This window comes from Branchiostoma belcheri, unplaced genomic scaffold (assembly GCF_001625305.1).
Source record: "Branchiostoma belcheri isolate BF01 breed outbred unplaced genomic scaffold, Haploidv18h27 scaffold30, whole genome shotgun sequence".
NCBI classification, from domain to species: domain Eukaryota; kingdom Metazoa; phylum Chordata; class Leptocardii; order Amphioxiformes; family Branchiostomatidae; genus Branchiostoma; species Branchiostoma belcheri.
The window spans coordinates 584,946-599,806 of record NW_017803910.1 but is presented as its reverse complement, the minus strand read 5'-3'; the positions used below and the strand labels follow the sequence as shown (position 1 = coordinate 599,806).

General features: G+C 45.2%; 2 protein-coding genes across 2 annotated transcripts in view; one reads left to right on the top strand and one right to left on the bottom strand.

Annotated features, from left to right (window-relative positions):
• LOC109474222 (zinc finger E-box-binding homeobox 2-like) overlaps window positions 1-7,373 on the top strand; it is a 53,338-nt gene extending 45,965 nt beyond the window's left edge. Inside the window, exons 5-7 of the mRNA XM_019774472.1 lie at window positions 705-3,011; window positions 3,326-3,499; window positions 3,991-7,373. Coding sequence (XP_019630031.1) covers window positions 705-3,011; window positions 3,326-3,499; window positions 3,991-4,181 — 2,672 coding nt within the window. The 3' untranslated portion in view covers window positions 4,182-7,373. The remainder of the gene's footprint in view (window positions 1-704; window positions 3,012-3,325; window positions 3,500-3,990) is intronic.
• A 1,952-nt stretch (window positions 7,374-9,325) lies between these two features.
• Window positions 9,326-14,861, bottom strand: part of LOC109474096 — a 6,257-nt gene continuing 721 nt past the window's right edge. The window contains exons 3-5 of the mRNA XM_019774308.1: window positions 14,505-14,666; window positions 11,875-13,265; window positions 9,326-11,103 (exon numbers count right to left, since the gene is read on the bottom strand). Of these exons, the coding sequence (XP_019629867.1) occupies window positions 9,326-11,103; window positions 11,875-13,265; window positions 14,505-14,666 (3,331 nt within the window). The remainder of the gene's footprint in view (window positions 11,104-11,874; window positions 13,266-14,504; window positions 14,667-14,861) is intronic.

Here is a 14,861-nt window from a genome sequence, read left to right as displayed (position 1 = left end):
TTGTAGTCTTATAGATGAATGACTACAATTATGTTATGTCTGATTCCACACTAGGTCAAATGGTGTCAGTTTGGGAAGTCTCATACTTTGCTACTTTTTAAGTGACTAAAATGAAACTACTACGTTGTGTTTTGTCTGTTAGACTTAATTAAATACAATTTGACGTGAACTAAATTTCCCTCAAGTAATAATAGCTTCTGCAAGTACCAAAGTTGAGTCTACCATTCTGAAAAGACATTTGTCTTACAAGACTGAAGTGTTCAATCCAGTCTAAGCCTACTGCAGCTCTTGTTCAAGCAAGCACCTCTCAACTTCTTTCTTCCAGGAAAATCTCCTGCTGTACGCATTCTCCATTCCGGGAACAGCTGATGGTTCCTCTGAATCTCTTCCTCATCCCTTTGATTATCATTGATTTTTTTCTTCAACTTATCAATAAACAACAATCAATCTCTTTTTTAAGGTGATCCTTGCAATATGGTGCGCTCCTTCACTTGATCTGAATACTTTATTCATAGTGGCACAGTCCAAATGCTAAATCTAAATCTCATAGCTTTTGGACTGTTCCTCTTTGAAATGAGGGGAGTTTCGAATCACTTGTCTGGCAGATGTGGTGACTTTTGCACTGCTCTATTCTTGGCATTTCCTTTTTGGCTGTTACCAATTGACTGCAGTTTATATTAATCACCACAATTTGTGTTTTTCAGCTGGAAACCTTCTGGAGGATCAGCTGTTGTCTTGTCCGTACTGCGACAGAGGTTACAAGCGGTTAACGTCATTGAAGGAACACATCAAGTACCGGCACGAGAGAACGGACAGTAGTTATGCCTGCAACGAGTGTAACTACACGTTTGCCTACAAGTCGCAACTGGAGCGACACATGGCGTCACACAAACCCGGGCGGGACCAGGTCTGTGAGAGGTGTAACAAGGCTTTCGTGAACATCTACCGCCTCCAGCGTCACATGCTGACGCATAGTAGTGGGAACCGCAAGTTCAAGTGCCACGAGTGTGGGAAAGCGTTCAAGTACAAACACCACCTGAAGGAGCACCTGAGAATCCACAGCGGTGAGAAGCCGTACGAGTGCCCGAACTGTCACAAGCGCTTCTCGCACTCCGGATCCTACAGCTCCCACATCAGCAGCAAGAAGTGCATCGGGCTCATCTCCTTCCGCAACAAGATGGCGGCCGAGATGCCCCCAAACGTCGTCCCCACGAGCATGCACCTCCTCATGGCACAGGCAGCAGCAAATCCCACGGTGTCGTTACCCAACGGTTCAGCAAACCCTGCCAGTAACGGACTTCATGCCAGCTCCACAGGGCTGTTACAGGCGCAGCTCAACCTGACGTTGCCGTCGCTTCTTGCAGCTACCCCTCCCCTCGGTGCCGCATCATCTGTACCGCCTCCCGTTATGGTGAAGACGGAGCCACTGGACACGTTAAGCCCACCCATGTCCTCCAGGAGCAGCATTTCCCCATCATCGTCTGGTGTGTACGTTAGCAGCTCAGGAAGTTCCACAGAGAGCCCGGTGAAGGGCGACATAAACCAGGTGAAGAAGGTCCTACAGATCGTAGAGAACACCGTCACTAGGCAACAGAAGGAGACGGGTGCCATGCCGGACACACGGGCCCGGGCCGTCGAAAACGTCGCCGGAAATCTCAGCGACGAGTTGTCGAAAATCAGGGAAAACGCCAAGGCCATGTCCCTGGCAACGGAGGCACTGTCGCTCAGCGATGCCGCTCGTCTCCCACTCAACCTGAACGGCTTCCACACAGGTGACCCGACCAGCGCTTCCAACTACATCTTAAAGTATACCCTGGAGAAGTTCAACCAAGCCAAGGCCCTCCAAGCCTTCCTGCCCCGAGAGAGAAGCTTTGCGCCAGGTAAAGAGATGAAGGACTACACCTGTAGGTACTGTGGGGAGGCTTTTCCCGGCGCCATTCCCCTCCACCAGCACGAAAGGTACCTCTGCAAGCAGAACGAGGAGATTCTCGCCGCTGCACAGCTGCAGAAAAACGCGCAGCTTGCCGAAGCCTCGTTAATCGAACAGGCTAGGTCGTTTAAGCCTGACCTCTTAGACTTACAAGGCCAGTTTCTCACCAGCAGTTTAGAGAAGGCCAAGTCAGAGTTGGACCTTTCCAGTGAGCACTTGACCGTCCTGAAAGCCTACTATGCCTTACATGCACAACCTTCCCCAGAGGAGCTGGTCAAAATCTCCAGCGTCGTGGGACTTCCAAAAGACTTTGTGGAAAGCTGGTTCGCGAACATGCGCGAGAGGAATGAACCCAGCGGTGTGGATGAGAAGACTGCAGACCCTGACCGCGTGGCAGGCAGCGAAACTGAGGTGCTAAACCTGTCAGCAAAGGCAACAGCACCCAGCACTCTGCCAGGGGAAACCAATGAACCAACAGAGGCAGAAATACCCAGAACACAAAGCCCCTGCGAAATAAAAGAGGAAGAAGGGCAACCGCCATCTGACGGTGATGCTCCCATGGACCTAACTCTCCCGAAGACAGAGGCATCCAAACCTAAACCCAACAGTGTCGTCACGATCTACAACAAACGAAAAAGTGCCATGTTCGCGCCCATCCCCGACCCCCTCCTCACCAACCCTGCTGCATACTATGCAGCCCTGCCCTTCTTCGGTCAAGGCGGTATACCGACACCGTTTCCCGGATACATAGACTTTCTCGCCTCCCCGATGACGGGGGCATTTCTAAACGGGCTTGGCTCCCCCTACCTCACTCCAGGCTTCAACGCAGCTACCCTCTCCGCCAAGAGGCAGAGGTTAGACACGCCCACCTCCACACGCGGCAGGAGAGGGCGGCGGCGAGTGTTCGACAACGTCGGAGGCAGGGTTCCCATGGCAACGCAGTCAGCCACGCCCATCCGGATGCCTTCGCCGATGCACCCGTCAATGGATCCAGACACACAGAGCCCCCTAGCACTGGCACAGGAAACTGCAGAAGGATCGCCGAGTATACCCTCCCCCTCTCCATCTGGAACCTACCCTGGTAAGAAGAACTTTTTGTTGTCCTTTCCTTAACTATCAAATAATCAAATCATTTTAATAAGAAAGACGATGATCCTATAGTATCAGTAGCCATTTTCTCTAAGATTATAGACTTGAAGTATCTGTATGGTGGATTAGGACTTTTACTAGTCTGTAGAATAATCTTTTTTAAGAACCAGTTCTGGTACATCTTCCCTCATAGACTCCTGTATAGGTTGTTAACAGTAGTGTCTGCCCTGATTGTGTGTTGTCCTCTGTCGTTGTTGTTGTTTCCTTGGTGTAAACGTTCCCCCGTTGTTGGGTTGTCACACGCAGGATATATTGGTGATTCCGCCAGCTCTCCAGGTTCCCCCGCCCTGTCCACGGGAACCCCGGGAAGGAGAAGGGACAGGACCACCCGGACCGAGGACGGCCTGTACGCCTGCGACTTGTGCGACAAGGTTTTCCAGAAACACAGCTCCCTGCTCAGGCACAAGTACGAACACACAGGTGAGACCACCTCGGGTATGAGACCTATTTCTTTCATTGTAAAGGCATTTAAGATCTGCTCTTAGGTTATTTGCACTTGATACAGATTCATGTGAGACCAGAGATTGTATTTATGATAGAATGTCTGATAAAGTGCACATGAAAACAGTGTATAATATACACTGGATAAAATACACTGTATATCGTAAGGGATTTTATCCAGCAATGCCCTGGGTGGAAGGATGTGGTATGAGGTTGCCAGGAATGTGTGCTCAAGGTGTATTCATGTTATGAAGCATAGGCCACATATTTGATTTATCATTACATCATACAATCCTAAGATATAACATGCCATACAATGATGCAATTCAATCAGGTATGATCATACATTTTGTAAGGTACACACATTAACCTAAACCCAAAACACTTCCCAGAAATTTGAAGTGTCTGATTTCTAAGTCCCTTTTCTTGACTTTGTACACATTAACTAATCTTGTTGCCTTTCCCTGCAGGGAAGCGTCCGCACCAGTGCCCCATCTGTCAGAAAGCCTTCAAGCACAAGCACCACCTGATCGAGCACTCACGCCTGCACAGTGGGGAGAAACCCTACCAATGCGACAAGTGCCTGAAGCGGTTCTCTCACTCCGGCTCCTACAGCCAGCACATGAACCACAGATACAGCTACTGCAAGAAGGACGACTAACCACTAAGTCATTACAATCTCACCATGAACATGAACTATTCTGTTAGCCTGGATGCCTTCTATCTTTAGTGTACTCTATTGGTCTCTTCCCTACCAACAGGATTGAACTTGCACCTATTCTGTCCACCTTTCTTTTGAATATTTGTTTAGAATTCACTTTGATGCTGCCACTTAGGTTTGGCCAATTAAATTCTGAGCAAATATTCATATGACAGACGGATAGAACATTTGTAAGTCCTGTCTATAACTAAGTTTTAGAGGTGACCAAGAGAGCATACGAAAGCTAAAAAGGCTGGCATCCAGGCTTGTATTTTGTACAAACATACATCAGTAGTGCATCCGAACACAGTTTATGCAGGAATACGTCAACATCAGCTTGCATTAGACTGTTACTCAAAGATGAGATTTGACCATCTAGAGGAGGCTGTTGTCACCACTAATGCTGAAAATGCTGCTTGTGAAAGAAATGGCTACAGACCTCTTGGAGACATACTTGGAGCTAGAGCTAAGACAGCCCTTTGTAGGTGTAAGAAAGAAATAGTTAATTATCTAGAAATTGATTTTTAAAAAATCGTTTTTTTAGATAGGTGCAGATACACAATCTGCTTTAGATATATAGTGAACATACCACTAGTTTCTGAACAGAGAAAATGACGTAGATTAATCGCTATCTAAGACTTTCCTATGTGTATGTTATACCTAGTGAAAAAGTTGTAAGGTCTTATATAGCAGTTTGCTGTGCCACTTCTTGCCATTGTACATTGGACAAAGTATAAAATCTTGCCATTTCTACAGTAGAGTAGAAACTTTGGGACATTTTTGTCAGTAACAAATGTGATACCTGTATATGTAGGGTTTTTCTTAGACAAGGAAAAAGCCAGATGCCTTATGTGCAATGTTGAATAGTATGATATGTGTTACATCTTCCAGTTGCTTAGATAATGTATAAAGATAAAACCTCTTTTTTCTCATCAGCCTATCACCCTGTTCCCACCCACAAAACTGAATGTTATCTTCCACTGAGGGGAAACTAGCATGTGCCACTGCATTTAAAGGGGTGAGAAGGCTGCTGGAAGAAATTTCCTTCTTGTACATATGTGAAGAAAGAAAGAAAAAGCCATGACACCTTTGTGTTTAGTAGGATAAAGTAAAAAAAGTGTTTGAATTAGTTGCCAAAAGAGAGGACTGTGGAAATCATACCGAGATGTGGAAAAAATTACTTAGGATCTAAATCAGGGGAAGTGAGGGTGAGATACTGAAGGGAGAGAATGTAAAGTTGAGTAGTGGTGTGTTTTTTGGCAACGCCTCTGGAGCAGAGCCTTGTAAAGTAAGAGAAAGTCGTGAGAATGTCATTACTGGACAGTATTATTTGCTCATGATCAGGACACAACATCATGATACTGATACAGTGCCATCAGATAGCAAATGTAGAGGCGTTTTCTGAATTGTCTGGTATTTTTGTTTTTGGTACCAAGAGTATGGTGTGTGAGAATTGTGTTTAAACGAAGGTGCTGGTTTGTTATAGCAGGACTGAGAGGGTTTGATACAGAGTAAGGGAAACATAGCAACTTGCAATGTACTGATTTGAATACATGAGAAGAATTTGATACAACTTCAGCTGAACTGAATTTATAGTTAGGCCTTGTTTTACATACGGCAGTATGTATAGGTGCCAATTATGTTGCCATATAGTGTGTAAAAAGATATACTTTTAGGTGTAATGGTTAAGAACATGTTGCATGATTTAAGAGAGAGAAGATGCCTTGGCAAGACAATAGGAATGGCTTTTGAATGTAACAAATCAAGAACTTTGTGTTCTTTGAAAGAACACATTTACTTGTGATTGACACTAGAATGCTTTGATGACCATTTCATGGAAACAACTGTCACATTTTTTGTCATAACCATGGTAACATGGATTTAACCATAATTTGGTGACTCTGGCAGAGTGAATCATGCAACATTTTATTACAGTTATTTGCAAAATGTTGGTTGCCAATCAGGTTTTGGCATAATGAGAGTAAGAATTGAGTACATGTATTCACCCATACATGATCACTATCCTGTGTTTTATCAATGAACAAGCCATATTATGTGATAAGTTGTTATGATATTTTCAAATATGTTGTGATATAGAATTGTGCACAATAGATTTTTTTACATGTTGAAGTAACCTATTTTAGACTTGGTATGTTCCAAACACTTCCAGTTATTCTGGGTTGGTCCATTATTGACAGGGGATTCCAGCTTTGGGGAACACAATTTTGGTAGATTCCCGTTATTTTAAGAGAGTTGAGACAGAAATATTTTTAAGAAATGATAGCCACTCTTTGTCTTGATTTACCTGTGCAATTATTTGAAATGTTATAATCCTCGGTGGCACAGTGATGTTTTATTTCCCTAGATAATTAGCTCATTTGGAATATTTGAAGATAATTTGTAGCTATTGTTGTGATCAATATAATTAGCTAGTGCATGCAGGACTTGTTGGCTTGCATGAGTAGTATAGGGGGTGCAATATGCACCAACATTGAAGGAGGATTAGATTTATGGAATGTTTTCTTAGGGGCAAACTATGAAGGAATATGGGGTGTACTTAACAATGGTTACACTAGGGTGCAGTTAGATGAAGAAAGAGAAATTTTTGAGAAGACTTCAAGTTCAAAGCAAGGAAAAACATAAAACATTTTTACATGCACCCCTCCGATCCTTCATGGTTTCCCCAAACTGTTGACCATTTGTGAATATGAAGTGCATTTCCTATGTCATGTCAGCTTGCTCAGATGACTTATTTGTTGCCAAATTTAAAAGTATATAAAATTATAAGTAGCAAAATTTGCTCATAAATCTGACTAAAAGCAAACATTGTAGATTATTGTGCCTAGTTACCATGCCTACCCACATACCATATTAGATAGTGATTGTCTTGCCCATCTTTGCAAGGTATGGCCCATGTACAAAACGGATATTTTTGTGTTGGATATATATAAGGCACTTGCACGCAAGATTTGAATCGCAGACTAAGTATGCAATTATACAGAAGTTAACATCTTTAGTCTTAGCAAAATATTTATTATTTACTCATTGTTTATTTATTGGTTAGTTTTGGCTACTTGTGTTTATTTATTTTGACTTAAAGATATGTTGGCCTTTTGTATTTTCAGTTGTCTGTATCTAAAACGAATAAAACGTCTAACTTTACCTTTGATTGTATTGTGACTTGTCTGGGCATACACCAAGGCATTTAGGCGTATATAATCAGTAAATGGTCAAGATAAGTGCTGGCGATGCAACAATTGGCACATGTGTATCTATATATGTAGGTCTACGACTCGCTAGGAAAAATTCTGACAGTTTGGGACTGGAAAAATGAAGATTCAGACACATACCTTCTTTCATAAACGTAGTCTCCCCTCCCCTACTTTGTGTGGTGTGTTTTGAATTAAGTGTGTTTTCGATCAGAAATGCAAAGTGGACAGGTGCAAATATTTGACGGACATGTAGTCGCTCTCTCATTGGTCTAACCAATAATTCCCGTGATATCATTGGTTGAATTATGATGGACAGCCAATCAGAATCTGTCTAACAACCGCGGGCATCAGGTGCTGATGCATGGCGGCATCTCTCTTCAAAAAACTTCCTCCTAAATACGTTTTATTATTGTTTAACACTCCACAACTGTGGTCAAAGCTCTTGCTTGCGCTGTACGTACTTGTATTGTTCCCGGTTTGGGATTTTCATTGTATTTTTTTAAACTTCTAAATCAGGAAAAGTTACTGATGCAACCTTAAGACCTTCAGACACATACCTTCTTTAACATTCCAAGAACTCTTTCTCCCGTCTCCTTCACACTTAAATTTTTCTCGACCTTTCTGTACATCTGCACCATAGCGAAACCTGTTCAGCCAAAAAAACAGCCTTGCAACTTACCGATTACCTACAAAACAACCAACTACCCGTAACTTCCCCAACCCTTTTCACGGCGAAGATTCTTTCGGCACGAACAACAATCCTTTAACCCGGAAACTCAGGTTTTAAAAGAAATAGTGATCTTAGCCCGGGAGTTTATACGTTACCTCCTGGCGGGAGGAAAGGCGGGCGGCGCCTGGCAGTCTGGGGCGTGCGGTGATGCGGACGAAATAAATAATACAAGGTGAACCGGCTCGCAACCCGTGACAAAATAGCTGCGGAACCTGGCGGGTTTTAATAACTGTCAACCATTTCTCACTTTTTGCTGAGTAAACGTTCCGTCACGGCATGGTACTAGTGTTAGTGCCGACATCGTGGTCGCCAAAATGGGCACAAAACCCACTTCGTTTCGACTAGTTGACTGTAAAATGCCACGATTCCGACATGGTATTTATACATTTCACTCATTATCTCAAATTCGTGAGTGGAAAAAAGGGGGAAAACTAAAAAGGGGGAAATGACCTCCCTTGGCTTGAAGTAGAACAGCCCACATGGTTCTTGGAAGTTGTGCTGAGTCACCTTAAGTTCACCTTCAAAATTACCCAGGTGACTGTTCTTACAGACTGCGTTATATAACAGCCACTTCTAGGAAAGAGGCCGCTGGCGCTGCGGCATTACAGAAAGCATATTTGCTGATCAGTGATGTACTGAGCAGAGCTGACATACTACTTTGTTATGTTGTTGATTTGTCATATTTGTTATCTGCGAACGGTTTCTATGTTTCAGCAGCGTTTTTTTTAATCTGCAAGCAAATATTCCGACCAGGTAGTATCAGTCTAATGCCTAAAATCACGCCAAAAAATGTGCCGAAGCGCTTGAACCTCTGCTTGGCGAGTAGACTTGACTCTTGAAATACTGAGTGCTTTTGGGAGTGAAGGTGCAGCGCCACCAGGCGGGGTGTCTCTAAATTGCGACGACATTAACGTTACTAACCCTAATGTGAATATCGAATCATAATGAACGGCAGAGAGGGAACGTATTGCAAAATCCACAGCCGGGGATTTCACCAGTTTTATTGTACATTGTGTTTTTACATTAACTTAAGACGTTACAAATTAGTATAACTGTACACGAATTTAACTTGAGACATTCTCAATTTCTAGCAGCTACATCTTAGCACGTACTTGGTGGGCCAGAAAAATGCATATATATAATATATATACCCCAATTAGCTATTAGATATTATGACCGGGGTTCGCCGTATCTTTCACTTCTTTGTTAAAAGCAGCCTTGAATAGGTCAACCAGGAGGTTGATAAACTCGAACACTGTAATGACAGACAGCCCTACATACAGCCCTAACAGTCCACCTAGGCCGCTAAGCAAGGATTCTTCAGTATAAGTAGGGTTTTCAGTGATCAGTTCGTAGTTCAAGTCACGGAAGTACACGTGAATTCTTGCGAGATTTTGGCGCAATTCATCTGGGTTGAGTGGCAGATTTTGAGCCTGACTTCTGGTGTGGATGTTCTCCAAAACGTACCAGGCGTAACTGTCCGACGGCCATAAGGATGAAGACAGCCACAGCGCGTAGGAATCCTCGTTACAGGACTGACGACAGTCGCACGACAGATTGCCGTCCTCGTGACGACTCCGGACGTCTTGACGGCAACATTCTTGTGTCTTGTTCAGCACACTACACAAGGTGCTATTGATGGCTATCAGCTCATCAGAACAGCCACACTCGTGCAGTAAGGCTGCCTGCAGACATGAATGTTGACATGTCTCGTACGTGTATCTCCCACCGTACAGTGCATCTCTTTCCTGATGTGAAGTGCAGTCTCCGTACGGATAGGGTCGTCTTTTTATAGAACTGCGTTTCAAGCTGACGAAAGTGCTCTCTCCGGGTTTGGTATTGATGGCATTGCCTTCAGGAAACGGCGTTGACCCTACACTGTGGATGGTGACCTTTGCTCCTATATCCTGACCGAAGAGCCCGACGTATTCGTTGGACTCGATTGACAGCGTCAGTTTTAGACCGTACTCCGCTCCCACCTTGGTGGTGTTTCGAACTATGTCGTCTTCACCGTGATTGAAGGTAAAACAGTTGCCATATTTGGCGTTTTGCGTCACTTTGAAATCGTCCAATGAGCAACGCTCTTTGTCAAACGTGCATTGAAGAATAAGGTCTTCCTTTTGGTGACCCATCTCGGCAATCTCCTCTCTCGTAGCCATTGAAAAGTCCGTGATGTCGGTGTAGTCATCTGTGTTGGAGCTGAGCAGGAATTCACCCCAGTCGTTCTCTCCAGCAACAGCGTTCAGGTCCAAGTCTACACAGCCGACTTCACACCGTTCGACATGGCAGTATTCCCAGTCCCGCTCTCCTGTGAAGCACCATGGTGCTTTAGACGGATGATCCGGTATGTTCCGGCAGTAGTTTTCAGACAGATCTGCGTCCGGATACAGTGAGGGAGTGGTGCAATGATACTGTGGATCATGGGAGTTCCACTTCTGACATGGCCGGCCGCTCCTAGTGACGTTCTGCTTACCCCTGTAGTTCAGGCCTCGTCCCACGATACACTCGGGTTCAGAGCACATCAACTGATGACGATGATAAAACTGAACATACTTCTCGTTTGTACTTCTTGGACTGCAGCTAGAGGATCTACAGCCGACTATTTCCAGTCGGAATCCACCCCGTCCTTTCCATGACAGCGGATACAGCCGTATGTATCGCGCTGCGACTGCGCGAGGAAAGTACACGTGGCTTGGAGTGCCGCCATCTTTGTTTCCCATTAACTGACCAGTCTCATTGTCTGTCTGCCACTGATTTCCATCGACACTGAAGGATAACGAGAAAGACGTGACGTAACCGCCAGCGTCACCGCCACCTTGTGTGATCACCCCGGCTAGCACGTGGGAGTCCCGTAGGTCTACCTGTATCCACGGCGTGGCGTCATATTCGTCCATCTTCCAGTAAGACCTGCTGTTAAGGCGGGCGTGGTTTGGTGTATGCTGTTGGTCCAACCAAGAGGAGGCATTTATGTGGACATGTGAAATAACGCCACTCTCCATGCCTAGCGGACTGTTACAGCCAATGAAATGATTTGTCACATCAGCTTTTCGTGGCGCGGATGAATTTGATGGTGTAGGGCGTGACTCTGGTGTACAACAGTAGACAGTAAAGGCAGCTGTGTCGTTGGTTGGAATTACATATTCGTAGGTAACGTCATCGTTACAGTTATGATCTGATGTGTTGCATAAAGTTTGGAGAGTAGCCACAGCGTTCAGCTCGGCAAACCATGCAAAATCTTCGTCTCTTTCAACTCCGTCTTCATACAAGGCGTTGAGTTGAGCGCGCGAACAGGCCTGTTTATCTGCCATGCCGCACAGTGTGAAGGCCTCCGATTGGTTGGAAAACCTGTCTTCACTGAGAAAGAAACTCTCTTCACAACAAAGTGCCTTGTAGGCTTTCAATCGATCGATTTGGAATAGAGGGATTTTATGGCCTAAGCAGTTCTCACCAACACGGCATCCGCACGTTTCGTTCAGCAAAGCGACTTTGTGGGCCATGTTGATCCACGCAACGTCTTCTGGGTAACTGTCGCGCCTGATAGAAGCCTCATGGACGGCCATCAGCTGTGAAGGGAGACAAAGCTGCATGCCCCGGTCACGGCAGCCCTTCTCAGCACTGCTGTGGTTCTGGTAAGTCTCTTCTGTGAGCTCAAACAGCTCGTCACAGCAGTAAGCTACACTGCTTACCTCATTTGAAAGGCGATACCGATATATATTTTTGAAGCAAAATTCCCCCGTCGCGTTTGTGCAATCTTGTTCAAACATGGCTTCCAAACCACTGTCTCTGATCCACCCCCATTCTGTTGCCTTCATATCTCGAATTGTGTTTAGCAAAACCAGCTCTTCCAAAGAACACAGTTGTTTTCCTCGCTCTTCACAGTACTGTGCGGCGAACGCGTGTTGGTAAAACCTGTGCCTTGTTGGGAATACCGGTTCGTCTTCATTCTCGCTGATGGGGCATTTTGCGATGGTCTGACAGGGATTCGAACTCAGGTTTGCAAGTCCGGAGTCTGAGGCAGAAGGACAGACTAAGCCGGTGGTATTTTCCTGCGGTGCAAATCGGCAGAAGTTCTCCTCCAGGCAGAAGTCGAAGTGACGGTTTGGGCAGGTCCAGTCTTGGCAGACGGCGTTACCAGCAGACCGAACGGTCCCGCGGTACGTGGTGACATTTGACACACAGTCATTACTGCTGCAGCTGATGGAGCTTGGATCTACGGTGTTCATCATTGGGAGTAGGGCATGGGCAAAGATGCAATCATCTTCCTCACATCCAAGAAACTCAACACGGAGATTCTTTTCGCCCCAACCACTGACACGAGGCAGAATGGCGACGTGTCGGGCTATGACAGGACGCGGCAGATGTTGGAAGTTGTTGCCATTGCCGTCGACATGGCCGCAGAAAAGGACGGGTTCGCCAAACTCATCTATATAATCTATCCATTGAAATGACGTCATGCCGTGCTGTATGGCGTATGTCTGAACCGTTTCCTTGTCGCCTTGGATTATAATTCCTGTTAGAATAATTACTTTGCCAAAATCTACCTCAAACCGCGGACTTTCGTCGTAATAGGGATCAAACTTCCACGGGGTCATTGAATTCAAGCGACCGTACTCGGGTGGGTGGCCGTCAGAGGATGAGGACGCTGAAATTTGGTGGTCGTGAATTTTCCCGCTTTCCATGCCAAGTGGATTGCTGCATCCAGGAACTTCGGCCGTGCATCCTGACTGCACACACATTTGGGGAGCGCAACAGAACAAACCAGCATTTTGAGGGGTCTCGTTTGTTGGTAGTACCCCACGGTAGCATTTCGATGCGGTCTTGTTTGGACAGCCGTCTTTTACCATCATCTGCAAGTCTTCCGCCATACTGGCAAACCAACCCCAGTTGTCAAAACGCCTGCCATCATTGTAAGCTGCAATCAGCTGACTAGCGGTGCACGGCTCGCCATGTAAATCGCCAATTAAGTTCTCGCATTTTCCTGAATTCAAAGCCTCCGCGTGCGTTTCAAACGTTACGTCGGTCAGCGCAATGTAACTGTCGGGAGGGCAGCAGAACGTTGCATTGATTTTGTAAGGTATGTCTTCAATGCGTTTCAGTAGGATCCTGTAAATCAGAAGTGAATAGAAATTACCCACCGAGGCAAACTCCTAATACACATATTACTAGCAGTAACTACTGACTAACGGCAACCACCGTTAGTCAGTACAGTATATAACTACTGGGCTGGGAGTTAATCCTCATCTCCTGAGAGATCATTGTCAGGGCTTACTGAGTTTTTTTAACGGTGGGGCATCATATGAATTTGGTAAAAAGAACGCATTGCATTGAAATATATGTGACATCGAATGTACGTAACACCCAGTCCCAAAGCTCATTTTAAAACAACATTTGATTGATAGCGTTTTAGTGGGAGAACTGATGATAGAAACGGTCATTGAAGGTAAAGCAAACTTTCCAGGTGCGTACCTGTCGTTATAACACTGGTCGCACGTGTCTTGTTCGGTCCCTGTGCACGGATGGGAGATCATGACTGCCCAACCTTCACGGCTGAAGTAGCTCCATTCCGTGTGGATGCCATCATTGCGTGGTTCTCTTAGGAGCTGGGCCAAGGTGCACAGTTGTTTGGATTGGAGCCTAAAACGTAACAGTAAAAATAACAACATATTTCCTAAAGTTTCATGTTTCATACCATGATTACATAGTACATAGTCCTGGCGACCCCATACCATCCACAGCATACCATGTCACAACCCTGTCAGTCAATTGGAACCCAATCATCGCCCATTCACTCCCAATCCTCGTTGGTCAGGACAAGACACATACAAACCGAACATTATCCTTATCTTCAAGCAGATCCTATCGCATATCGTATAGCATTTAATATTGTTTTGGGCGGCGCTGACTTAGGGGAAGTTTGTATGTTTGTGTTCCGTTACACACCTGCATTCTGTCGAAGCATCTATACTTTCGTCGGAGAGGAAGGTGTTCGTTAATCCCAATTCGGACTCGAACCCGGAACCTAGACCAGGGTAGCCGGATTCCAAATCGATTACCATATCCTTGTCTATGTCAATTTCCCCGATTTGCTTTTCCCACAAGTAGTCGGACACGTCACGTGCTGTCTGCTCATCCAGCTCAAGTAAAGAGCCGTGCCGGGAGCCTGGCAGCTGGGACTTCCGGAGACTGAAATTATAAACGGGTGAAAGTTAAATATATAATCCATTTTATGATGTAATTCAATCGGGCATTTCCAAATCATAATACAGTTCCAGTGCAGTCAAGGATACCCAAAGCACTTTCTTCTCACTCAGTGGGAAGAATGACTTATATAGAAATACTCACCGGTTGTTGTTGCAGACAGTGACGGAAGGAAAGGTGAGTTTCTTGTTGTCCACCACCTTGATGTCGACGTTAACCGGGTACTCAAAGTACGACTTGATCAAGATGGCGGACTGATACACAAACAGCGCCACGCAGGTGATAAGTATGACGGTCCAGATGATCCTGCAATCAAGAAAGAATATTGCAGACGCTGGAACTTCATTTATCTAATCACAAGCTTCTACAGGTTTAATTTCGCTACTAGTATAGCTGTGATAGTTTGAGCGTAAGATAAAAGAGGCCGTACACGTTAAATCCCCTTCCCCCATCTAATAATAACCAAGGCCGTCAACACCCCCCCCCCAATCTACTACATCT